At 37.8% G+C, this 24,983-nt stretch overlaps 1 protein-coding gene and 1 pseudogene across 1 annotated transcript; one reads left to right on the top strand and one right to left on the bottom strand.

The window, feature by feature from the left end:
- Positions 1-1,498: 1,498 nt before the first annotated feature.
- On the bottom strand, positions 1,499-3,301 carry LOC111738480 (annotated as a pseudogene).
- A 4,790-nt stretch (positions 3,302-8,091) lies between these two features.
- Positions 8,092-23,913, top strand: TICAM2 (toll like receptor adaptor molecule 2). Its single transcript, XM_011358254.2, has 2 exons — positions 8,092-8,405; positions 21,245-23,913. Exon 2 carries the CDS (start codon positions 21,304-21,306, stop codon positions 22,006-22,008), a length of 705 nt encoding a protein of 234 aa, XP_011356556.1. The 5' UTR covers positions 8,092-8,405; positions 21,245-21,303; the 3' UTR covers positions 22,009-23,913.
- Positions 23,914-24,983: the final 1,070 nt, after the last annotated feature.

The following is a 24,983-nucleotide window of genomic DNA, read 5'->3' as shown; positions in this document are numbered from 1 at the left end:
GGATACTAATTCAATTTTATTATTATTAATAAAAGCATCTCCTCTTGTGTATTATTGGTAAACTGAATATTCCCAAGAATCTGTCCATTTTATCTACATTTTCAAATTTATTAGCAGTGTTTTTCCTGTCCTCTTTTTAACGTATGCCAGATCTGTAATTATGATGTTCTTTTCATTCCTGATACTATTATTTGTAGCATACAAATTTATAATACTATTTATTATATAAGATATTATTTGTATCTTCTTATTTACTTGCCCAGTCTTACCAGAGGTTTATCACTTTGTTTTTCTTCAAAGAGCAAATATTTTGGTGGTTTTCTGGTTACTTATTGTCTGTTTCATTTCTTTCAGCTTTTTATGATATTTATTTTCCTAGGTGGCATTTTTCATTGTATTTCTATATTGTAATGGATATTTAGCTCAGATTTTCAACTTTCTAGTCTAACATATATTTAAAACTATAGATTTCTCTCTAAATCCTACTTTAGCTCTATGTTAGTTTTCTATGCTATGTAACAAATTACCACAAATTTACCAGTTTAAAACAGCATATTTTTATTATCTCACAATATCTATGGGTCAACAGTCTGGGCAAACTTTAGCTGGGTCCTCTGCTCAAGATGTCACAAGACTAATCAGGTTGTTACCTGAAGTGTGACATCTGGAGCTTGGTATAGTCTTCCAAATTCATCAAGTTGCTGAAAAAATTCAGTTCTTTGAAGCTGTAGAACTGAGGCCCTTAGCCACTTGAGACTTCCTCACTCCATAAGCAGTTCACATCACGACTGCTGCTTTGAGGCTAGCAGGAGACAGAACCTGTTGCTTTGAATCTCCGTCAGGGAAGTCCTGACAGGATTCCCTGATTAGGTCAGAGTCACCCAGAATAATCTCCCTTCAGAGTCAACTGACTAGGGACCTTGATTGCAACTCCAAAATCTTTTCACCTTTGCCATATTCTGTTGATGAGAAGCAAGTTCTGCCCACTCAAATGTACAGATACAGGGATGGGGAGGGATTTCAGGGGCCATCTTAGAATTCTGCTTATCACAAACTCCATTCTACAAGTCTTGATATCTATTTTAGTTATTAATCAATTTCAGAGACCTTCCTGATTTTATTCTAATTTGACCTATAGATATTATTTGAATTATATTTCTTAATTTCCAAACATAAGTATTTCAGTTCTCTTTTATTATTGATTTCTAATATAATTACAGCATTGCAATCAGCGAATATATTCTCTATGACTTAAAATTCTTTGAAATTTATGGGCAGTTACTTTAGGACACCATTTACTTTATCGAATGTCATGTATTTTTGTATCTTTAAATATATGTCATTTTTATTGTTTTATGTAGTCAATTTTCATTTAGATTTACCCATATATTTGCAACCATCTTTGCTCTCTGTTCCTTGCTGTGCTTCTGAGTTTCCATCTGGAATAATTTTTCTTCAGCTTGAAGAATACATTTAAAATTTCCTTTAGTGCAGGTCAGCTGGTGGCAAATTCGTTTCAGTCTATTTTTGAAATTTCTTTGATTTGCCTTCATTTTTTGAAGGAAGTTTATGCTGGGCATAGAATTCTCTTTGGGTGATTCTTGACGATATCTTCCCATTGTCTTCTGCCTTCCATTTTGTTGCTATGAAGAAATCAGCTCTCAGTCGGTTTTATTGAAACTGAACTTTTTTCCTCCAGCTGCTTCCAAGATTTTCTCTTTGTATTTGATTTTCTGCAGTTTCATTATGCTGTATGTAAGTGAGGATTTCATTGTATTTTATCACTTGGATTTTATCTGGCATCTTGGATCTGTGGATTTATATGTCAGTTCTGGGAAATTTTCAACTATTATCTCTTTAACTGTTGCCTCTGTTTAGTATGCTCTCTCCTGGGACTCCAAGTAAACATGTTAGACCTTGGTGTATTTGCAGTATCGCTTCATTTTTCTTCTATATGTTCTGTATTTTCTCTGCATTATCTTAGATAGTTTCTGATATAGCTTATAAATCATGAATTCACTTTTCAGCTGTTTTTAGTTTGCCATAAGACTCATTCATTGAGTTCATAATTTGTTTTTATATTTTTTAGTTTTATTTTTCTGTTAGATTTTTTTCTTATGTGCTGTTACTTTTTATGGCATCTAGTTCCTTGCTGCATTTTTAAGTGAGGATTTTGTTTACATGGATGATAATTCCAGTATTTGTAGCCTGCTATGGTTCTGTTTGTGCTATCTGTAATTCATGTTGCTTCTTGTTAATGTCTTGGTTATTCTTATAACTAATTATCTTTGATTGTTTGCTCGAAACACCTGGAAAAAATACAGAAATAATTTAAGGTCTGGGATAATGTTATCTTCCTTTAGAGGTTTTTGTTTCCTTCCTTCCTCCCAACCTTCATCCCTTCATCCTTCCTTCCCTTTTCTATCTTTTCCTTTCTGCCTTTCTTTTGTTGTTATATACATTACCCATTTGTTATAGGCTAGCAATATTTCAAATGGTAGAGCTTCTACTCGTGTTTTAGTTCCTTCAGCCTTCTAATGGCAGACTTCACCATGATGGCAGAAGTATTGTAGGTGTCCAGATACCACCTGCTACTACTGTTTTCATACAGGAACCATAGTGCCATATCCCCACAGCTTGTCTCTTATCTTGGTTTTGCCAAAGGAGCATGTGTACTTGGCATGCTGGCTGATTTCAATTTTCTTCACTATTTTCCTGAGGGAGGTACCATAATGGGTTCTGTATATACCAATTCTGACATTCTTGGTGCTTTTAGCCATGTCACCTCTAGGTCCAAGCCCAGAGAGGAGGTTTATTTTTTCTTTCTGCCAAGTGCCTCATGTCATTAGCAGTTAGAAATTTAGGCTTTAGATTGTTTATGCTCCTCCAGATGACCCATTGCACTGCAATTTGTTCCTACTTCAAGATACAGCTTTTGGGCTACAGTCTAGAGCAAGGTGTGTTTTCACTACTTTTAGTGGATACCAAAGCCAACCCTTGTCTTTCCAATTCCGTTTGTTGATGAAAAGACAAATTACTTCCTCTAGGTTGGCAATCCACTCCAAGGGCAAAAGTGGCTTTGGCACTACTTTCTGGACTCTAATCTTCCTGAATTTGACCAGGTAAATTCTATCTTTTATATAAGTCTTCAAGAAGATGCTTATTGTGTTTTATCTTCAGTGGGAACATTTGTCCAAATGACCTGTTTTCTCATTATCCACCTCTAGAAATTCAAGGTTGCATCTTGGTCATGAATAAGATGTTCAATTTCTGTGCTTTCACTTTCTACATCACCCTTGGGTGACTCATGGAGTTCCGCATAACCCCCAGATGATATCTTTTTATCGGTGACTCATTTGTTCATTCAATGGATAATTCATTTAGTGCCAAATATATTCTATCCTTTTTTTTTTTTTTTTTTCCTAGAAATAAGGATTCGGTAATAAGCAAGAAGTTACTCTTTTGGTTAGGAGACAGACAACAAACCAGTTTTCATGAGAGGTTTTTAACTTGGGGCGATACCCATAAGATTGTTTAACAAGATTTTACATATATTTCCAGTCTTCTGGAGAAAGAATCTAGTTTTTATCACATTCTTGAAGGAGTCTGTAACTCAAAAAGTTTTAAAGAATCACTGCACTGCAGGATATTAATTTTAGCTTTTTCACATTAATATAAAGGTATAAATTAATCCTAATTTGTTATTTATTCTACATGGTGAGAATTGGAGTGTTGGATATTGATTCAATAAAACTCTACTTTTCAATAGACGTTTGACTAAATGTCTGCTATGTGCTAGGCAATGGGATACTGAAGTAAATATGATAGCTTCTACTCTCAGAGCATCTGGACACAGGCCCCAAACAAACAATCATATCTAACCTGAAAGTGGTAGTTCTCAAATGTTGGTGATATAAGAATCACCTAGTCCACTTGTGAAAAACTGATCTTTTTTGGGTTCCTTCCCTTGACCCTGAGATTTCTGTTTAGGAGATCTGGAGTGAGTCTTGGAAATCCTCCCAAAGGTTCTGATACAAGTGTTGTTATACCACATTTTGAGAAATAATAAAAGCAACTTTTTGTAATACTATGTGCCTGCTATATACTATGTTCTACATTCATGCTATATAGTTTATTTACTCCTAAACAATACTTTTCCTCAATATTACAGATTAAGAAACAAGCACAGAATGGTTAAGTTCACTTGTCTAAGGTCACACAATTAGTACTAGAAGGGTTCAAACACATATCTTCAAGGGCAGGCTTGTGTCTCCCCTATGGATATGTAGCCTCCCAATTATGCAAGAGATATGTGAAGAGCTTATCTTGACCCTCAGTGGTTCTCTCATTTCCAGAATCTCCCCATTAAATTTCTGGCTAGGCCATCTCATATGAGACTACAAATTCAGGCTAACAGAGCTATGGGTTTCCTCATTTATTTCCTCCCAAGTTTATGATTTTTATTGACAGCACCACTAGTTAACTTTTTATGCCATCCACTCCAAGCCAAGTAGCTCCCTCCAGCAGTGGAGCTCCTGGCTTTCATTGTTGGCTTCATCCTAATAGCACTGTTTCACCACCATAGTTAGGGAATATGCTGGGATTGAGAGATGAGAGTCGCTTCTACCAAGAATGCTACAGACTCCCACTACTACCCAAAATCTAGCAAGGTTTTTTTTTAAAAAAATGAATAAATGATTCTTAATTTGTTGTTTCCCTTTGGTCAATTTCCAGAGCCTTCAAATGATTATTTTTGACAATTTTGTCCAGTTTATATTTGTTTTGGGGAGAGAATTTGAAGATATCCTCACTATCACAGAATTCCCCACTTATCCCATCAGGTTTGGGATTTGGTTTTACCCCACTTACAATCTAGTAAGTTAGCCCGTTACTGTTTCATGGATGCTGGCAGAAGACGCAAAATACCTGGATCAAAGACAAAGGACTTTGTTACTCATGACACAGCAAGTAGCACTACCATCAGCACAAAGGACTTTGTTACTCATGACACAGCAAGTAGCACTACCATCAGCACATTTGCATTGGTTCCTTTTGCTCATAAGTCCCATGGCGGTGACATGAAGAGGTCCAGGTTGCTGCTATACATGCAGTGAGTTTGTGTCATATCTGAGGAACAATGAGCTTGAGGAACCCATCCCGTTTATAGCAAGCAGTAGGCAAGCTTGTTCTTGGTCCTAGAGGGAGATATTACCTCATATCTCAAGGTGGCTCACTACCCTGAGAAATGGCCCAGGTAAAGAGTAGTCAAGGTCTTGCGTTGGCATTCCCAGCAAGAAATAGGAACACAAGAAATACATAGACAAACATCTTTGCCCGCTCATCTAAGTTCATTGGAAAGAAATTGTCGATATCTTTTAAATGTCTTATGATATGTAGCGGTTTCTTTTTAATTTCTAGTATTGTGTCTTTTTTCCTGAATAGTTTCACAAGTATTTTATTTTATTAGTCTTTTCAAAGGATCGTCTTTTGCTCTTATTGATCCTTTTTTTTCCTATTTAATTTCTGGTCCTGTTTTTGATATTTTCATCTTTTTATTTGGATTTCATTTTTTTTTTATTCTAATGTCTTGATGTAGAAGTTTAGATAGTTGATTCTCTGGCTTTGTTTTCTGATACATACATTTAAGACTAGAAATTCCCCTCTAATTTAGATTTTAGCTATGTCCCTCAAGTTCTGGGATAAAATATTTTTAGTAACACTCAGATCGAAATATTTTAGGATTTCTGTTATGGTTTACTTTTCGACCTATTGGTTGTTTTGAAATGTGTCTTTTGATTACCAACTATCTAGAGGTTTTTCTAGTTATCTTTTTGTTTTTGATTTTTAGACTAATACCTAAGTGGTCAGAGAACACATTCTGTATTATTTTAATCTTTCGATTTGTTTCTATTTTGCTTTGTTGAGTCTTGTTGCTCTATGGCCTAAAATAGTCTAATTTTGTTAATGTCTGATTTTGTTAATGTTACGTGTGTACCTGAAAAAAATATGTATTCTGAAATTGCATTGGATGCCATAATCTGTGTATGTCAATCAGGTCAAGTCCATTAATCATGTTCAAATCATTTATACCCTTACCGATTTATGTGGAGTCTGCTGGTCATATGTAAGATATCCAGGGAAATGGTAGAGTAAGCTAAAGATGACAGAGGCTCAAGAACTTTGAAACACTAGCATTTAATGCTAAGGGCTTCAGGGGTATGAAGCCACAGGAAAAACATTTTACATGTCAGAGAAGCCATCTCTTCTCTGATTTAATTAGCACTCCTTCCCAATTTCCTCTGTTTTATTTCATTCATTCATTCACTATCATTGAATGGATCTGAAACTGTCTTGCTTGTTTAAGTGTCTATTGTCTGTCTCCTGGATTAGACTGCAAAATCTCCATTAGGCCTGGGACCACGTGTGTCTTGTTCACACTATATCCCTAGTGCCTAGCACACGTAAGACACCAAACATCTGTGGCATAAGTGATCGGTGTATTTTCTTGAAATGTGTACCTAATAATTTGGGTAGAAAATTTAATAAACTCGTAACTAATTTAAAATATTTTCTTAGTACAACATATAATTACTTATGAAGAACAGTGCAAAATTTGAAGCAATTTGAACCAAAATGGAAAAAGTCAAGTGAATTTGCCCTCGATATTAGTGACTTTAGGTTCATTTATTTATGCACGCGACGTGGATGGTGAATGGGGAAATAAATGTTTATCACATTTGCCATTAGTAGTATTTCAGTGGAAAAAAAAGGCATTTATTTGAAGGATTGTCAGAGGAAGAACAGAGGCTGAATTTTAAGAAGTTTAATAAGATAAAGGCTACGCTGACATCAAGGAAATAGAGTATTTGGAGGAGACAACTTTGTCAATTGCCAAAGAGAGACTCCGGGGCGAAACGAGGGCAACAAAAGTATCATTTGGACTTAGTAACGAGGCCACTGTTTACCTGAAAAGTTGAAATAGAATTGTTGGGAAGTGGAGTGAAGAGAAACCAGCTGTCAGTGGGTAATGAATTGTGTTAACATGGTGCTTAATTGGGCGTTTCCCCATGTGATCGCTACCTACTAGTGCCTACCTTCAATAGCCCATCCTGTTGTAGGGTCAGGGAAGAGGAAAAAATAACTCAGCTCTACCTATGGGAAGCCTCTGAGACCCAGGTACGGACCCTGCAACCCCACTTTACTGTCCGTTGTCTCCATTGTTAGGTAACTGGATTCCTTCTCAGCAGGGAATAGGGATTGCCTGAGAACTAGAAGCGGGTGGCGGTGCTATTTTTGAGTAAGATTGGGAGCTTGAGACAGACATGAAAGGATCAAGTACTTGGCTTTATAATACTTTCTATGTTTCTTTTACTCGATTGCTTTTTTGTTCTCCCTTAATATTCAATGGCGTTCCAGTGCTTCGGTTGTGGAAAAATAACCTGAGAAAGGTGGCTTTTGGGGGAAGCGGGTGATGCGCCGCGCATCCCTGGCCAGGGATGTAGTTGACGACAGCAACATTCAGTGAGAGAGCCCTAAAGTGAAAGGAAAAACAATCAGGCAATCAGGGAGGGCCGAGACTCTGCACCTCGGGAGGGTCTAGGGTCTGTTCGGTAAGAAGGGCCGTTCCGCTCGTTGAGCTTAGGCGCTCCTGTCTGGGAGCCGGGACTTTCCCGCGGGCTCGGCTGGGGGACACGCAGGCCAGACGCGGGAGCGGCGGCTGCAGCCACATCGCAGCACCCAGGTCTGTAAGGAGCAGACACAGCGGCATTCCCCCCACCCACGCACTCTCCGGCCTCGAAGTTGGGGCTTATGGGGACATTAAAGAAGAAGTTGCAGCGCAAGAAGAGTCCATAGTTGCGTGAGAGTCCCGAAGCGTGATTTCCCCTCCGCCCTGCCGAAAGACTCGCTTCTTCTTTCTGCGCGGAGGAATCCAGGCACGGTACCAGCCGACTCGCGGGGGCGGTGCTGCGTCGAGGAGCCCCGGGGGGCGGTGGGTCCCGCGAGGCCTACGCGGGGTTACGCGTCAGCGCGTCCCTGAGGGTGGGGACCCCGCGGTCCCGCGACTTCCGCGCGCCGGGCGGGGCGGGGCGGGGCTTACGGTGGGTCACGCACTGGACGCCCCTACCGACGCGGGGAAAGAAGCACATCGCCGAGTCTGCTCCTCCCGAAAGCGAGACGAAGGAAGCCGGCCTCCGCGCCGCGCGGGCCTCCTGGCAAGTAGGGTGCTGCAGGAGCCGCGGCCGGGCTCGGGGTAGGCCGGGCGGCCGCGCGCAGCTGTCCCAGCGCGGCGGACCACGGGGCACAGGACGGCAGCGGACTCCGGCCGCCCCAGCGAGCCCAGCCGGTCCATTCAGCCATGGTGCCTTACTCCGCAGGGAAAATATACGCAGCTTTCTGCTTTTCGTGTAAGTTTCACTTTGACAAGAAAACTTTTCTTTCAGGTTCTGATTTTATTTTTAACTTATTTTTCAATTACATTTGACATTCAGTATTATATTAGTTTTATGTGTATGGCATAGTGGTTAGACATTTATGTAACTTACTAAGCACCCCACAGTGTAAAATCTACCTGGCACCATACAAAGTAATTGCAATATTATTGACTATATTCTCTGTGCTATACTTTACTTCACGTGACTGTTTTGTAACTACCAATTTGTACTTCTTAATTTCTACACTTTTTCACCCAGTCCCCTAACCTCTCCCATCTGATAACCATCAGTTTGTTCTCTTTGAGTTTGTTTCTGTTTTTAGACAATCTATTTTTTAAAGAAACCTCACAACCATATACAAATTGCCCAGCGTTCTAATTGGCTTAAAAGTTCTACATAAGCTTCACCCGTGCACATTGAGTCAATGCTGAAGGTTTTGGTTTTATTTGACTTCTTGTTCAAAGCTAATTTGGGGAAAAATAATTTGAGTTGGCAGATGTGAGTTAGTTTTCGGTATTATATTAGTTATGACCTCGCCAGTTTTTCGTGGCAGTAAACTTTTTTTTAAAAAGGGGTCATTAAAATATGTTTTAACACTAAATAGTGTGTTGGTTATAAGTGGAGTTAAGCAACTCTATCTCATTTAAATCAGAAAATAGATGAGCCAGTATGGAATAATTCCTTAACTCCTTTTAAAGCATAGTAAATGTTTTATGTCCAGCTGTATGGAACTTGTGTGAACCATGTTTATACTGTTGAGTCATTTGCTCTTCATGGTATTTTTTATTTTTTCATTTAACAGAATAGTATCTGCTGATAAATCTTGTCTTTAAATAATCACTCACCCCCAGAACAAACATCTTTTCCTGCACATTTCTTTTAGTTAAAAAAAAAAAACAAACGACAAAAAAGAAAAAACCTCTTTGAAAGGCTTGCCTTCGAGTCTCTATTTCCCCTCCTGTTTCCTCTCTGTTTTCTCGCATCTCATTCTATCCTATTTCTCCTCATTTGACCCTCTCAACTCAGGCTTTTTGTCTCCATCACTATCTCTCCCTCACCCTTCGCTTGTGAAATCCAGTGTCTGCATAGTTTTCACCTCAAATGACAGTTAACTGCTCCCTCTTCTATGATATTTTTTCTTCATTTGGCTTCCAGGTCACCACATTGTCCTGTATTTCTTTCTACTTCACTGGTCACTATGTGGCTTCACTTCTTTGGAACCTCTAAATGTTAGAGTACCACAGGACTCAGTTCTTGACTATATTCTCTTTCTAGCCATACTTTCTCCCAAGGCAATTTCTATCCCAAGCCATATTCCGTGGCAGTAAATAACACCTATAAGCTGATAACTGCCAAAGTTTTATCTCTAGCTTTAGTTTACTTTCCCTGAGCTCCAGATGCACACATTCAGCTATTTACTCACCACTCCATTTGGAAGTCAAATAGGCATTTAAATTTAGTATGTCCAGACAGATACCACACCCACCCAATCCTCCCTCTGCTTTCCCCTCAGTTACCTTATCTCAGAAACTCTTACTGCCATTCAACTAGGCTGAAACTCTAGGAATCATTCTTCATGAGTCTTTTTAGCTCAGACCCCACATCCAAGCATCCAGCAAATTCTGTTGACTCTGCCTTGAGGAGATCTCAAATCTGACCACATCTCACTCCCTCTGTAATGCAAACCACAATCACTCACCTAGATGACTTTGAAGTCTCTAATTTGGTCTCCCTGCTTCTGCCCTTGTTCCTCTACAACCTTTCTGCAAATAGCAGTGATTTTTTTCAAATATAATCATAGCTTTCGTTTCCCTTCCAAACCTTTTGGTGGCTTATCAGAATCATAAAAAGCAAACTCTTAGAATGGCTTCGAAGCCCTATTTTATCTAATCCCTGACTACTTCTCTGATCTCATCTCCTACTTTCTCTTTTGCTTACTACACTGTGGTGATACTGATCTGGTTACTGTTCCCTTTGCCTGCAGTGAGTCTCTGCTAGACCACACAGGCTGTACACCTTCAGTACCCTCACTTCCCTGTTCAATGCTGTATCCCAGGGGTTACTGCCATTGTCCTGTTGTAACATTCTTTTATAACTGACCTTCAGGTGGGTTGCAGTTAGGTGCTGGATGCTATTCTCTAGTAGTCCATGAAGGTTGTGGTACCTTCAAAACATTGTTGTCTGCTAGGACTCTTTAATATTATAATGCACAACCATCTTTTTCTTGAGCCTCATTTTGATAAGATGTACAATTTGCCTTTAAATTCTTTTTTTTTTTTTTTAATGTTCTTCCTGGTTTAGAGAATATTTTCCCATTAATGCCACTTCTCATTTTTAAATATAGAAAATGAAAGAAAAATATATTTTCTGAAAAGACTATGCAGTAATTATTTTGGGCAATTTCTTTGTTTCAATGGGAAGCAGTGGTCTGTGATTTGGAGACTTTTTGAATGGTATCAGTAACAGGTAGTTTCAGAGGGAAGAAGAAAAATTAGCTTGTTCAGAGAATATTATACAAGTTTTTAAGTGTGGTAGCTAAGCAAATATCAGAATATCAAGATTTTACAGGCAAATTTAGTTCTCTTTAAAACATGTGGAAATGGAAATTAAAAACAGCATTTTCAGTTTTAGGAAAAGCTGTTGGGGAATAAAAGACTTTACTTTATAATACTTATTTCTCATTTTAATCCCAAGGAACTAGTTCTGTGATGTGAGCAGTAACATATGTATTACCTTTCTCTTTTAGAAGAAGTTTTTTTTCTTATTTCAGAATTAGGATGCTTGAATAAATATATACAATAGAAGATTAAATAAAATTTTAAAAATAAGTGGATTTGGAATATAGAGCAAAGAAAAGATAAGAGTAGAAGGGTTAAGGGGAACCCAACAGTGAAGTTAGAATTAAAAACTGTCACAAGCTTTTGTATGTGGGCTAGAGAGCACTTACCAACCTGGAGCTTCCTAGCCTCAAGAGGCAGGCTCCACAGATGAAAAAGCAGGTACTGAGGAAGGCCCTTTTGTTTATCTTCGCTTTTCTACTTGATAGAAGCGCGCGCACGCGAGAGAGGAGAGAGTTCAAGTCATTTAACGTTTACCTTCTCAAGGATCTATTTTAGGTACTATGGAGATGATTCTGCTCTCTAGTACTTGTAATTAGTAGAATATTGTAGGATTCTTGTTTGGTTTAGAGTTAGCAAACCCAGACTCTTGGAAAATTTGGATATAGGTAGGAAACAGGAGGTCAGTTAAAGATGAGCCAAACTCATCTGAAATATGCAGATATGGCACATAAGGAATATACTATCTGGGCACCAAATTGACATAACCTCTGTTTAAAAGCGCAAAACTTAGAAAACAATTTTTTGTTGACTAAAAAAGCATTTTTTCAGATTACATTCTCATTGTAGAAAATGGATCTATACAGATAGACATATAGACATATGTACATCTGCATATCTACCAAACACAGATAACCAGTGTTACCTTTTTGATGTACTTCTTTCCAATCTATTTTCTCTAGTTTGTTTTACAAAGCTGAGATCATACGATATATGCTATTTTATATTCTTTTTTTCACTTATTATTTTTATACTTTTTTTTTTACTTTTTTTGGAAGCATTTTCTCATGTCATTAAAATTATTCATAACATTCATAAACACTTTTAACGATTTAATAGGATTCAATCATATGAATATGTTGTTGCCATTCCTCAGTTTTTGGACATTTTGATTGTTTACATCCAACAGAATTTGGGGTAGTGCATGATACTGTGTACAAGTTCTCTGATGACAAGAAAATTCAGTCATATAATTCATACTTCAGAATTGCAATAAAATGTCTCCATAGATCCTGTGACAGGAGAAAGCTGAGCAAATCTAAGAAACTGAAAAAAAGACCCATGTATAGAGAGCAGGAGGAACGAAGAGGAGAGAGGCAGGAGATGAGGTTGGAGCTGAAGGAGCCAGATCGTTTAGGATAGCATTTGCCATATTAAGAAATTTTGATTCTAAGTGCAATAAGAAGCCATTGCAGAATTGTAAATGAGAGTAATTTGATCAGATGTATGTGTTTAAAAAGATCGAGGTAGTTGCTGAGTGGAGAATGGATTAGAATGTCCAAGAGTGGACAAAGGAGACTAATTAGGAAGTGCAGTAGAAAATGTGGTGGAGAGGGAAAGTGGAACAATTTGATATGTATTTTGGAGGTTGACTAGACAGGACTTGGTGGCAGCTGGAAATGAAAGTTTAAGAGAGAAAAGGAAAAATGTCAGTGAAGCTTCAGGTTTCTGGCTGTTATAACTGGGCAAATGATAGTTCTATTTACCTAGATGGAGTATTCTGGGAAAATGAGGTGAAAGCTATCTTCTAGGCCAGCAAGAAGACAAATTAAGAGTGCTTATGGTGTAAGCACTTTTGCTGCTAATGGTTTAATTTCTTGTTCTGTGCGATATATAATCTAAGAGATATGAACAGGATGTTATAGGTGTGCAGGAGAGGAGTACTTAACCTGTCTGCCAGATGTGATCTTTGAGCTGTGTCTTAATAGGAATGTACTATATTTATATTCATGTAATATTTTAAAATGCCACATAATTACTCATTTAAAAAATCCAATGAGATATATTTGAATTGGCTAGTCCTTGTAGATTGAGTCAATAATATATATAATATAGATAATAAAGAGCTATCTGTTTGACTATCTCTCCAAACTTAAAAACTTATTAGTCTTATATTTGGAATTGTCTCATTCATTCATTCAAATGGTATTTTTTTTATTAGTTTCAAGTATACAGTACATTGGTTACACATTTATATAATTTATGAAATGATCCCCCTAATTAATCTTTCTCTCCTCTGGCTCTACGCCTAGCCATTACATTACTGCTGGCTACATGCCGTGCTCCTCATCCCGCTGACCGTCTATCAACTTCTGATTTGTACTTCTCAAATGGTGTTTTTAAATGCTGACTATGTGCGAGTCTCTGGAGACATCCTCAGTGAACAGGACAAATTTGGTGGTGGTTGTTTTGGTAGAGTTTACAGTTTAGTGAGAAAGAAGGGAAACTAGGCGGATAATTACACACATAATGGTAGTTTTAATTAATGTCATGGAGGAAAGACACAGGTACAAGACTCTTATAGAGCTCCTAACTCTAACCTTTCAGTGCAAGCTCTGGTACCTAATATGAAAAATACAGGCACTGGTTTGACTGTAAAGTATCAGTAGGTACTATTTGATATTAAACCTTTTTATTTATACAGGGCCTTTGCCATCCTTATGGATCCTGTGCAATTCCCAAAAGAAGAAAATAAATAAATAAATGACAGCTGATTCTTAATATCTCAGTATAAGATCAGGATGGATTCAAATTCTACCCATCCTATTCCTGAAAGTATTTGTTACTGTAGTTGGGATTTTAAAAATATTTCCAGTGTGAAGAAGCTAAAGAAAAATCCAGATGCTTCTTTTCTGGCTGGCATAGGTCCTTTCTGTTGCATCCTGGCATTCTGGCAGAGTTTGGCATTCCCATACTGTAGTCCATGGGTCAGCGAACTTTTTCTGGAAAGTGTCAGATAGGAAATATTGTAAGCTTTATGGGCCATATCATTTCTGCTGTAACTACTCAATTCTGCATCTGCATGAAATTAGCCACAGACAATACATAAACCAATAGGCATGACTATCTTCCAGTAAAACTTTACAAAAACAGTTGGCACTCCATATTTTGCTGCTAATGGTGTAATTCCTTGAATTTGGATGTTGTACCAATCACAGATTAGTTGCAGAGAACAGAATCTATTCTAGTTAGTTTAAGCAGAAAAGTATGCATGGAAGGTATTTCAGAATTTACAGTCTCATTGGGAAGGTTCACGAGCTAGACTGTAGGTTGAGTTTCTAGAAACATTTCATAGCATCACCTAGCAGAATTGGTCTAGTGTTACTGGGGCTTTAGCCAGGACCAGGAAACCTGCTAAATCAAGAAGCTGTCAGCTTCTGAATCACACAAACTCTACCAGAGCCTTAACGAGCAAAATAGGTGCCTCATGCTCTGCCTCCCTTCATATTTAACTCAGACCAAATATGTCGATTAGCAGAACTTAAATTACATGTGGAACTCTAGCTTCAGGGGAGTCTAGGAAATATAGCTTTTAGTACTTGTGGTACAGGAAGTTCAGGAAGGTACACTAAATGGAGATTGGAATAAATTTTGGATGAATAAATCTTCAGTATATGCTACAGAACACCCCTTTGACTACTTAGCATCTATACTCTACCCACTTCTATACCATACCTGAACTTCCAGGCAACAGTAGCAATTAACAGTGTGCTCTCTCTCAAGATAATGCAACCATTGCTCATAAAAACAAAAGTGCACTCACCTTCTCCCTAGAAGGTAAAACCCAAATCCTATAGGTCATGACATTATCTGCAGTGTTCATCACAGACATTGTCCTGGGACCTAGCGCATTCAGGAGTTAAGTGGCCTCTCTCCTTTCCTAGGGAATGGGGAAGTGGGAGACAGGCAGAGCTGCTCAGTAACCAAGAGGATAACATCTTAGCTCTAAGAAGCTCTCACCCATATTTTTTTATCCTCTTTTCTCTCTACTAGCAAATTCCCTCAGTTTCTAGGCATTCCGCATATTACTTCTCTTAATGAAATCCTCTCCAGATCCTACCTTCATTTGTAGCTATTGGCTTCTCTTTTTCTTCTTAACTAAGCTTTCCCCTCTCCTCATGCCTTCACTTCCTGTAGACTCAAGCACACTGCAGTAAGGTGTGGTGACTCCCACCATTCCTCTGTAACTGCTCCCATGAACCTCTAGGTGCTAAATGCAGTAGATACTGATCACTGTTGGAAGCACTCTCCTCCCTTATCTTCCAGATACTGTTCTGTGTCTGATTTTCCCACTGCCCCAGGCCGCTCCTCTCTCTCCTTTGAGGGCTCCTCCTCCTCTGGATGCCAGTCAGGCGTTGGCTTTGTTTCAGCACTCTCTTTCTCCTTATTCTCAGTTACTCACAAATTTGAGCTGGCATCAGACTTTGATCCCTCATCAAGATACTCTTCTAAGCCTTGGGACTACATGTCTATGTGCCTGCTGGACAGCCCCTCTTCTAGGTCATGGGGAAGCAAGCTCCCAATATCGCAAGCTGGATTAGTCACACATACCCCACTCCCTCCCTGCTCATCTTGGTGAATGGAACCACCACCAATTTACATAAGGAACAGGCTTAGGAGGCACACCTGATTCTTCTTTCTGTCACCCACTCCCCTTGGTTACCTCCTACATATCTTTGTCTCTACTATCACTTTCTTAGTTCAGGATTCTGCTTTCTTATCTAAGTTATTGCAACAGCCTCTCAAATGATAGTTCTCCCAGTCTAAGGCCTTACAGTCCTCTAGCCTAGTCTCTACTACAGCTATTTTAACCTGTCTGAAACAACTCAGATCATGTCACTCCCCTGCTTAACGTCTACCAGGCCCCTCTGTCTCCCAACGTGTTCAATTCAAAGTCCCAAACATAATATATTCATCCCCTTACATCTCTAATCCTGTTTATTCTCTTCATTCTTATTTCTCACCACTACCCTCCCCCCCACACCCATATACATGGACTTGAGCCATATAAACACCTAGTGCAAAATGATCCAAACATACTTTACCCTGTGGTGCCTTAGTGTTTTTGCAAATGCTGGTCCCACTGCTTGGAAAACATCCACTTCTTTTGGACTTAACTATCATGAAGCGTTCCTTGCTGCAGGTGCCCTTCCCGAGTGCTTTTGTAGCACCTGTTATCCCAAATGAAGCACCAGCACAGTGAGTCCCAGTCGTCTACTTGTCCTCGCTTCACATCCCTAAAACCCAGCAGGTCTTGGTGCGGAGTAAGTTTTCTAACAACACATTTATTAATTGAACAGATGAAGAAACCATTGATTTTACACGTATTTGCCACAAGATGGTGCTATTTAGATTGGAAAGAAAACTTAAAGGCTCTCTAAGGCTGCCTCAATTTTAAATGTGTTAAATTTCAGGTGCAATGATTTAAACACTTAGGCTTTTTCTGTGGTAAACACATGGGCATATTTAAAATTGTATATGTGCATGTATTTTATTTACTTAACAATTGTTTGGGACCCTCTCTTCCCAAGTGGTCATAATGTCTTAAAACTGCAAACATTAACTCTTAATTCTAGGGCCACAAATTGTTAAGGAAGGTTGTATTAGGGTTCTCTAGAGAAACAGAACCAGTAGGTTAAAGAGAGAGAAGCAGCGGGGAGAAGGAGAGAGGAAGAGAGGGAGAGGGAGAGGAGGAAAGGAGGAAGAAAGAGAGAAGGAGGGAGGGAGAGAGATCAAGATTGATTTTAAGGAATTGACTCACATGATTGTGGGGGCTGGCAAGTCTGAAATTCACTTCCTTTTTCTATCTACTCTATTAATAATCTCATATAGTCTTTAGGTGCTAAATATAATCTATACATAGATAAACGTCAAATATACCTCTCCTGGCTGGATCTCTCCCCCAAACCCCAGACTATATTCTGTGCCTACTCAACATCATTAGCAAATCCTGTCATACATTATGCTATGTACATCATATCTAATTATATTGTCTGGTTGTGATCATTAAGACTGATCATTTGAATTAGGGTGGTGAATCTGTTATGTCTGAATTTTTTTGTTATGCTCATTGGATTTTCTATTTCAGATATATTGGTTTTCATTACACTGGTTGCTTTTTTTAAATCTCTGTAGCTATATCTTTTTTTCAAATTGCTTTGTTCTTATTGTCTTTTTTCCTTTCCATATTCTGTGATTTTTATTTTAAGTCTTTCCACCATGTTTAACTGATAGGGTTTTGAGTCATACTTATTCCATTTGCTGTTTCTATTTTTTCCTAATGGTGTTGGGTCCTTGATTTGTCTAGAGTCTTCCTTTTCATCTAATTCTGTTTTCTCTTCTTTAATATTTTCATTTCATTGGTTACATATTTAGTGTCTTCTTGAGCAGTGTTACTCAAAGTGCTTGCCCACAGTAATGTAAGAAGCATGCACCAAATGTAAACCATGCTGCTTTCTTCATTGAGAATGTCTTGCTATGAAAAAAGTATCAGCTGAACTAAACAGCACAATTAACTGATATAATTGATTTACATCCTGGCACAATCTCCTTGTCATAGACTGGCACCAAGCAGTTCAGAGACTGCATCTTGTCCATGGACTGCACTTTGAGTAGCACTGTCCTAGAACATAAGCATTTGTTGTATAAATTTTTCTTTAGCTTCTTTGTTATGTACTTAGTAACAGTAATGGTTGCTAACATTTATGGGAAACTGTTCTAAGCTATCTTGATCTATATAAAAACTCTAAATGTAGGTACTATAATTATTACCATTTTATACTTTGTGGAATCAAAGCACAAAGGTATTTAGTAAGTTGTACAAAGTCTCCCCAGTTTTTTTATAGCAGAGCTGGGATTTACATTCAGGCAGTCTGATTCCAGAGCACACAGTCTTAATGAAAATGGATTTTTTTTTTTTTTTGTCTTTTGCATGCTAGGATTCTTTTTTATATTCTTTTTATTTCCTGTAATATTTTTGCATACTTGCCAAGCTGTTCTTTTCATCTTGCTCCTATTTAATGTGGAGGATTTTTTGGGACCCTCTTTTGCCTGGATATAAAGTGGACACATTCTGGATTCTCCACTCTTCCTGTCTTGGACTAATTCCGATTTTCCCGTCAGATTCCGTTTCAGGGCTTCATGCTGATGGGTGTTTTTCCACGTTTCTTTTGCCTCAGGGGGTTTGATTAGCTCAGTTGGGCTGTGGTCCATTGTAATTCGTAGCTTTGTAGTTTTAGATCTTCGCTGGGGCAAGGGGTGGAGTTGGGGGTGTTATTCTATAGAGTTAAAAACAAAAGAGTTCAATCTTAGAGCAATTTGGCCAAATCTATCGCTATTACAAATGCATTTGTTGTTTGACATAGAAATCCCATTTGGAAGAATTATTCTGCAGATGAACTTGCACATGTATGAAATGACTTTCACAGTTATTCATTGCAGCATTGTTCATACTAGTAGACTGGAAACAACTCATATATCCTAGACTGGGACAGTTATGTACATCCACATGCTGGAAGATTATGTTGTAAATAAGAGTGAGGAAGTTATGTGCTTATGCGGAAAGTCAGAGGTCATAGTATTAAAAAGAAAAGGAATCTATCTACTGCTGTTTGGCTTTGTGTGTGTGTGTGAATAATGATACTTTTTTGAAAAAAAGAATATATTCATAAAGAAACAAGGATATAGGAGAAACTCATAAAATTGATCACAATAGGAAACCATGGGGTAACAGTATGGTAATTAAGGAAAGGAGTGAGACTTTTCAATATAAATGTTTTCAAAGTAATTAGGTGTTTCAACCACTACCTTTTCTAAAAAAAAAAAAAAACAAACAAACAAATTAATTAAAAAGTGAATACACACACATCTTTATTCCTGTGAACAGTCATCTAATGTGTCTCTCCACAGCGGCCACCTTCACTGTCCTCCCATTTAGCTGAGGGGAAGGAGACAAACCTAAATGTTTTAACCCTGGAGCTGACCATTCCTGATGGGAGAGGAGAAGTTTAAAAGGAACTTTCCAGGATTCTTTTTGCCAGCCTTCTACCCTGCCCCTATTTCCTTCAGCATTCTATGCCTGTCGTTGGTTCTAGTAAAGCCTTCTTTATTTATGGAGTTAATTGGCTCAGTGAGCACAATCAGGTTCTCTCCTTTTCTTCCACCCCTGAGACCCACATTGATGAATCTGGACCATTTCCCCATCTATGAATTACTGTGGTGGTGGGAAAGGCAGATCTCCAGCACACAGCTTTCCACATCTTTTTCCCTTGGCAATCTCCTTACTCTCTCCCTCCAGATTAGAAGATCAGATATTGTCATTAACTGTCCTCTCTCTGGTCTACTTAAGGTAGGGGTGGGTAGGAGTGCTTGGAAGTTGGAACAGCACATCATACATAGATTTCTGAAATGTTTTGCTCTTTTTTGCTGACTAGTATTTAAGAAAAATAAGACATGCGTTGTAATTTTTAAATTTATTTCGGAAGATTTTGTGATCTGGCTTGACACACCATTTTACTTTAGAAATTTTTGACACATTTTATAACTTGTGTTACATCATGTGCATTTATCTGCAGCAGCTAGTGATTAACATTATGATGTTAAGTTGCTTTAACCAACTTAGCTCAATGAATAAATGAAGATTATTTTAATTGACACAGTAAATAGGTGCCTCTGAATGGTTTAACAATTATTTTATTATGCAGGGGAAGCTTCTTTCGGCAGTTTTGCATAGTACAACCTTTTTTCATAATGCAATACGAAAGTCAGCAATTAATCCTAACCAGTGAGGAGAGTCCAAATTCATTTGGTTTTATTATGTGTGTATGTGTGTATGTAGCAGTTTAGAGTTATTTTGTCTAGAATACCTCTTGGTAATTGGCACAATATATTGTGGAGACAGAACCTAAAATATAGACATAATAAATGACAGGCAGTAGCCAGTAATTTCTTCACCATTCTGAGGCAGCAAATGTTTACATTTCTTATATACATTAGAAAGTTTTCTGTGTGTTTTTTCTTATCTTTTCTTCCATAACAGTTTTCACCATTATTGCTGAACAGTTTCTTCTAAGCCTGAATTATTTTGGTATATGTAGCTGTGCTATGTTAGTATGAATATAATTCGGATTTCTTATTGAACTTTGGTCTTTGCCAATGAACAATAAATAAAAATGCTCTGGAATATAGCTTGTGGGCCTGTATTTGAAAATATGGAATCTATATTTATCTATTCTAAATTTTCTGTCTTTAGATAAAAGAATCTCCTTTGAAACAGACTATTTTGAAGTGATATTAACAACATTGCCAACATTATCTTAATATTTATTTAAATTAGATTCACACGGAGTACTTTTCTTTCAGGGCTAATCTAATTTTTCCATTCTGGATTTAGAATTTTTAAAATAAAAGAATGAGTATAGACAATTTTGATTATTTGTTGACTTCACTGGAGAAAATCACAAGTCTTTGTTCCAGATTTCACTTCCAAAGCAAGATGTTAATTTTTCCCTATGTGAAAAAATACGTTTTATTCAGTATTACCAGGATTAGCTGGAAAAAGGAATTTCTTAACTTTTTACAACCCTTATTATAATTTCTCCATCAGCACCGCTACAACAATAGTGCCTGGCTCTACACAAACAAAAATGCTCTGAACCAGGGAGATTTGACATTTCGGATCCCTTTATGCTGAGACAGTAGAGCTAGCTGCCTGCTAGCTGTCTTTAGGATATTTGTATTCTGTTTTGTATATGTTTTTGATATAAAAAAATAATTTGTGTACTTAATATTTGAATATTCTGTTTGTTTAGATTTTCATATTTGTAGTCCACACAATAATTTGATAATGGAGAAATTGGACTTAAACTCAGATAGAGAGAGTGATATCCTTTCCTCTAAAATACCAAAGGAATTTATTTTAATCTGGAGGTTTTTAGTACTAATATAATACCATTTAAAATTTCTTAATGTCTCCTGTTACATTAAACGGGACCCTCCTTACCTTACCCTTGACTACCTGTGGGTGGCCCTTGTGAAGTGCACAAAAGACAAGTGATTTTGTTTCCCAATGATCTATTTGGCATTTCTTTCTTAGGATCTATATATTATAATCTTTTTGAGCTTTTCAGGTTGAACGCGTTTCCATTTTTAATGCTTCGATTAAATTTATGTTCTCTTTGTTATTTCTTTTTTTAGAATGAAAAGAAATGCTGAGATATAAATAAAACTTTTCTCTTCTGATTTGGATACTTATAATGGGTATTGGGAAGTCTAAAATAGATTCCTGCCCTCTTTCTCTCTCTTTGAGTAAAAGCCACAATGTGAATACAAGTCAAAGACATCATGAGTCAGATTCCAAGAAATCTGAAATCTCCCTGCGTGATGTTGCTGAGCATAGCAATACAACAGAGGTGCCAACGGGAGAGCAGGAGGGAACTGAGGGAGCGGAAGAGATGCCCGAAGAGCAAGCAGAAGAAGAAGTGTTCCTCAAATTTGTGATTCTGCATGCAGAAGATGACACAGATGAAGCTCTCAGAGTCCAGGATCTGCTGCAAAATGACTTTGGCATCAGACCTGGAATAATCTTTGCTGAGATGCCATGTGGCAGACAGCATTTACAGAATTTAGATGATGCTGTAAATGGTTCTGCATGGACAATCTTATTATTGACTGAAAACTTTTTAAGAGATACCTGGTGTAAGTTCCAGTTCTATACATCCCTAATGAACTCTGTTAACAGGCATCACAAATACAACTCCGTTATACCCATGCGACCCCTGAACAATCCCTTGCCTCGGGAAAAGACTCCCTTTGCTCTGCGAACCATCAATGCCCTAGAGGAAGAAAGTCGTGGCTTTCCTACACAGGTAGAAAGAATTTTTCAGGAGTCTGTGTATAAGACACAACAAACTATATGGAAAGAGACAAGAAATATGGTACAAAGGCAATTTATTGCCTGAGATGGAACACAGAACACATGTCTCTCTTAAAACAAATGATTTATCTTCACTTGAGAAAGCAATTTCCAAGAAAAGTTTAAATAAAAGTGATCCTTATTCTTAGAGAAACCTATAGAGTATAAGAAAGGTAAATTTTTCTGGACAGTTTATAGAATCGTGGTCCTTTTCGCTGTTTCAGTAAACTTGAGATTGTCACAGTTTCGAGAACTTTCCTTTCACAGTTTTCTCAGGTTGTGAATATGACAAAGGATATTCTCAATTCCTACTCCTTATGTTGAACCTCGAACAAAAACTTGTATGATAGACATTTTAAAATATGATAATACTTTCACTGAATTTTGTTCTCAAAGGACACACATAAGAATGGCCCCGAGAAATCTGACCACTCTCCTGAGACATCTCTCATTAAGGTTGTGATAAAGCATCCCCCAAATTGTTACCCTGGAATCTGGATAGCCAGAATGGAACATATGGACTGTTGAGTACTGGTGAATATGAAACCAGAAATAGATGTGAAAAATGGTGGGGCGTTTAAAAATCAAGTCAGACGCATTTTCTTCCTGCTGGAATTTGTGTATTTGGAGGCAATTTCTACCATTGATTCGTAGCCCATTGAGAGCGTAGTGGTTAGGGACGCTGTCTACACGGAGCAGTGTTGAGATGTGCCCTGGAGCCTGAAGGTCCTCATGTAACCAGGTCTTTATTTGCAGCCCTTCTAAAAGGTGTATGAGTGTGTGTCCTTGGCCAGATATTTTCCTTTAAAATCAATAACTTATGGTAACCTTTAAAAATTTCTCTCGTGCACAATGCTCTATCCAGGAAATATTTCTCAGGTATTTAGAGAATCCTCACTGTGTGTGTGTGCGCATGCCTGCACACCCACGTGCATTGGGGTAGAAGTAGATGTGTTTTATTGCTTCCTTTTCCAGTATCCCACACTCAGAGCAAGCCAGAGAAGCCCCAACCAGACCTATTCCTTCCCCTCACAGCCCTTCTGCCCCAGCTGAGATTGAGGGAGAATTATCAAGTACAGACCAGGACAGTTGGGTATGAATCATGTCATGTTGTAATGTGAAAAGCACCTGCTGGGGCATCAGGAGATCTGGTTCCAGTCCAGTCTCTGTCACTGAGAATGAATGTGACCATGGGCAAGTTACTTACCCTCCTTTATCTGTGAAGTAAAAGGACTGGATTGATGGATCTCTGAAGGCCTTTGTTCTCTCCTAGAATCTGAACAACTAGGAACCAGAAAAGGGAACAAGCAAAAAAAAAAAAAAATCCAGAATTTTATAATGTGATGTATAATAATTGCAGGAGGCTTTATATATGCTTACAGTGAAAGGGTATTCTTATATGTTTACAGTGTAATTGATTTCTAATGCTGTCCATTATACTTTTATAGTCACTGGAAAGAATGTACTTTCTCAGATTTTTTTAAGTACATTTTTTATAGGGACCCTTGAGCAAAGATACTCTGTCTGATTTTTATTTCTCCTTATTCCCACTTCTCTGTACCCCCTATTAGAACTGGGGTCTGCTCACGTCTTTGTGCAATCCACCTCTTCACAGCCATGAACCAAACGTTCCATTGGGGAACATTCTCCAGTAATCCTGCAAGTCTAGCTTTCTTCTCTACTAGTACTTATTAAAGAGGAGATTATTTTAATTTTATGGTGACATCTGCTTACCCTAAAGTCCCTTTCTATCATAGTAGCTTACTACTCACTTTGCTTTTTCAGTTTTAATAACAAGTAGTGTGTTTTTTCTGTTGTTTTTTTGTTTGTTTGCCATACTACTTCCTGTGTCTTAAATTTCATACACCAACAAAACAGTTATTACCTACCCTTTGTGTCTGCCAAACTCAGAACTGGATGGTATTTCTTAAATAAATGTTTTTATTCTTTATCCTTGACTAAATTCGATTATTACTAACTCCAGTGAATATTGTGGAAGAGTGTTTTGAAAAGAGATGTCAGTCTGTATTCTGTAGAGCATATGGCACAGTGTCACTCATTTTGGAGTTCAAAATATTTTTTGATGAAAAATGTTAAATATTGTCGAACTTAACAGTTTTAACAACAGATTATCAAAATAACTAAACTGAGGATGAAAAGAGGTAAAGGTGTGGGCTTTGTTCTCTGTTTGTGTGTATACACATATGTACACATACAAAGATTTACATACATCCTTGGGTAAATTTGGGAAAATTTTGCTACATGCTAGAGCATTTCCATTTTGAGTTCTCTGTGGGCCTTATTGTCCACCCTGGAGCTTCATAGAAGAATATGAATTGTGTGTTATGTGTCAGAATTCTTCCAGCTGTAAGAAACAAAAAATCCAATGCACACGACCTACACCATAAGGTAAACTTATCATCTACCTTAACAGCAGGTCCCCTAAGATATAGTGTCTCAAAGGTGTCATTAAAAACTCAGGATCTTACATACAGTGGAATATTATGGTGCCTTGAAAAGTAATAAAATTCTGATATATCCTACAATGTAGATGAACCTGGAAAACATTAAGTGAAAGAAAGCTAGACACAGAAGAACAAATATTGTATGAGTCTACTTATATGAGGTACTTAGAATAGTCAAATTTACAGAGACATAAGGGGAGGCAAGAATAGGGAGCCACGTTTAATGGGTACAGAGTTTCTGTTTGGGATGATGAAGTTCTGGAAATGGATAGTAGTGATCTTTACACAACATTGTGAACGTATGTAATGCCACTGAATTATGGTTAGAATGGTAAATTTTGTATTTTATCACAATAGTAATTTAAAAACTCCGGTTCTTCCCATATTTTTGCTCAGCTATCTTTAGTGTCACAGTTGAGCTTGCCTCAGAGTTGTACCACAGTTATTCCAGTGTCAGGCACCGTGGACAGACATGGTAGCATCTGGCCTAATGACAAGAGTGACCCACCCAAGTAAGGAAAAATATTTCATTGCATTATTGAAAATTGCTTATACA

The sequence above is a fragment of the Pteropus vampyrus genome, unplaced genomic scaffold (genome assembly GCF_000151845.1).
Source record: "Pteropus vampyrus isolate Shadow unplaced genomic scaffold, Pvam_2.0 Scaffold39, whole genome shotgun sequence".
NCBI classification, from domain to species: Eukaryota; Metazoa; Chordata; class Mammalia; order Chiroptera; family Pteropodidae; genus Pteropus; species Pteropus vampyrus.
Note: the sequence above shows the minus strand (reverse complement) of the source record. Positions and strands in the feature narration are given on the sequence as shown.

Bases quoted from the DNA above. Each gene is read 5' to 3' on its own strand.
- TICAM2 (XM_011358254.2), top strand. From the start codon at position 21,304: ATGGGTATTGGGAAGTCTAAAATAGATTCCTGCCCTCTTTCTCTCTCT.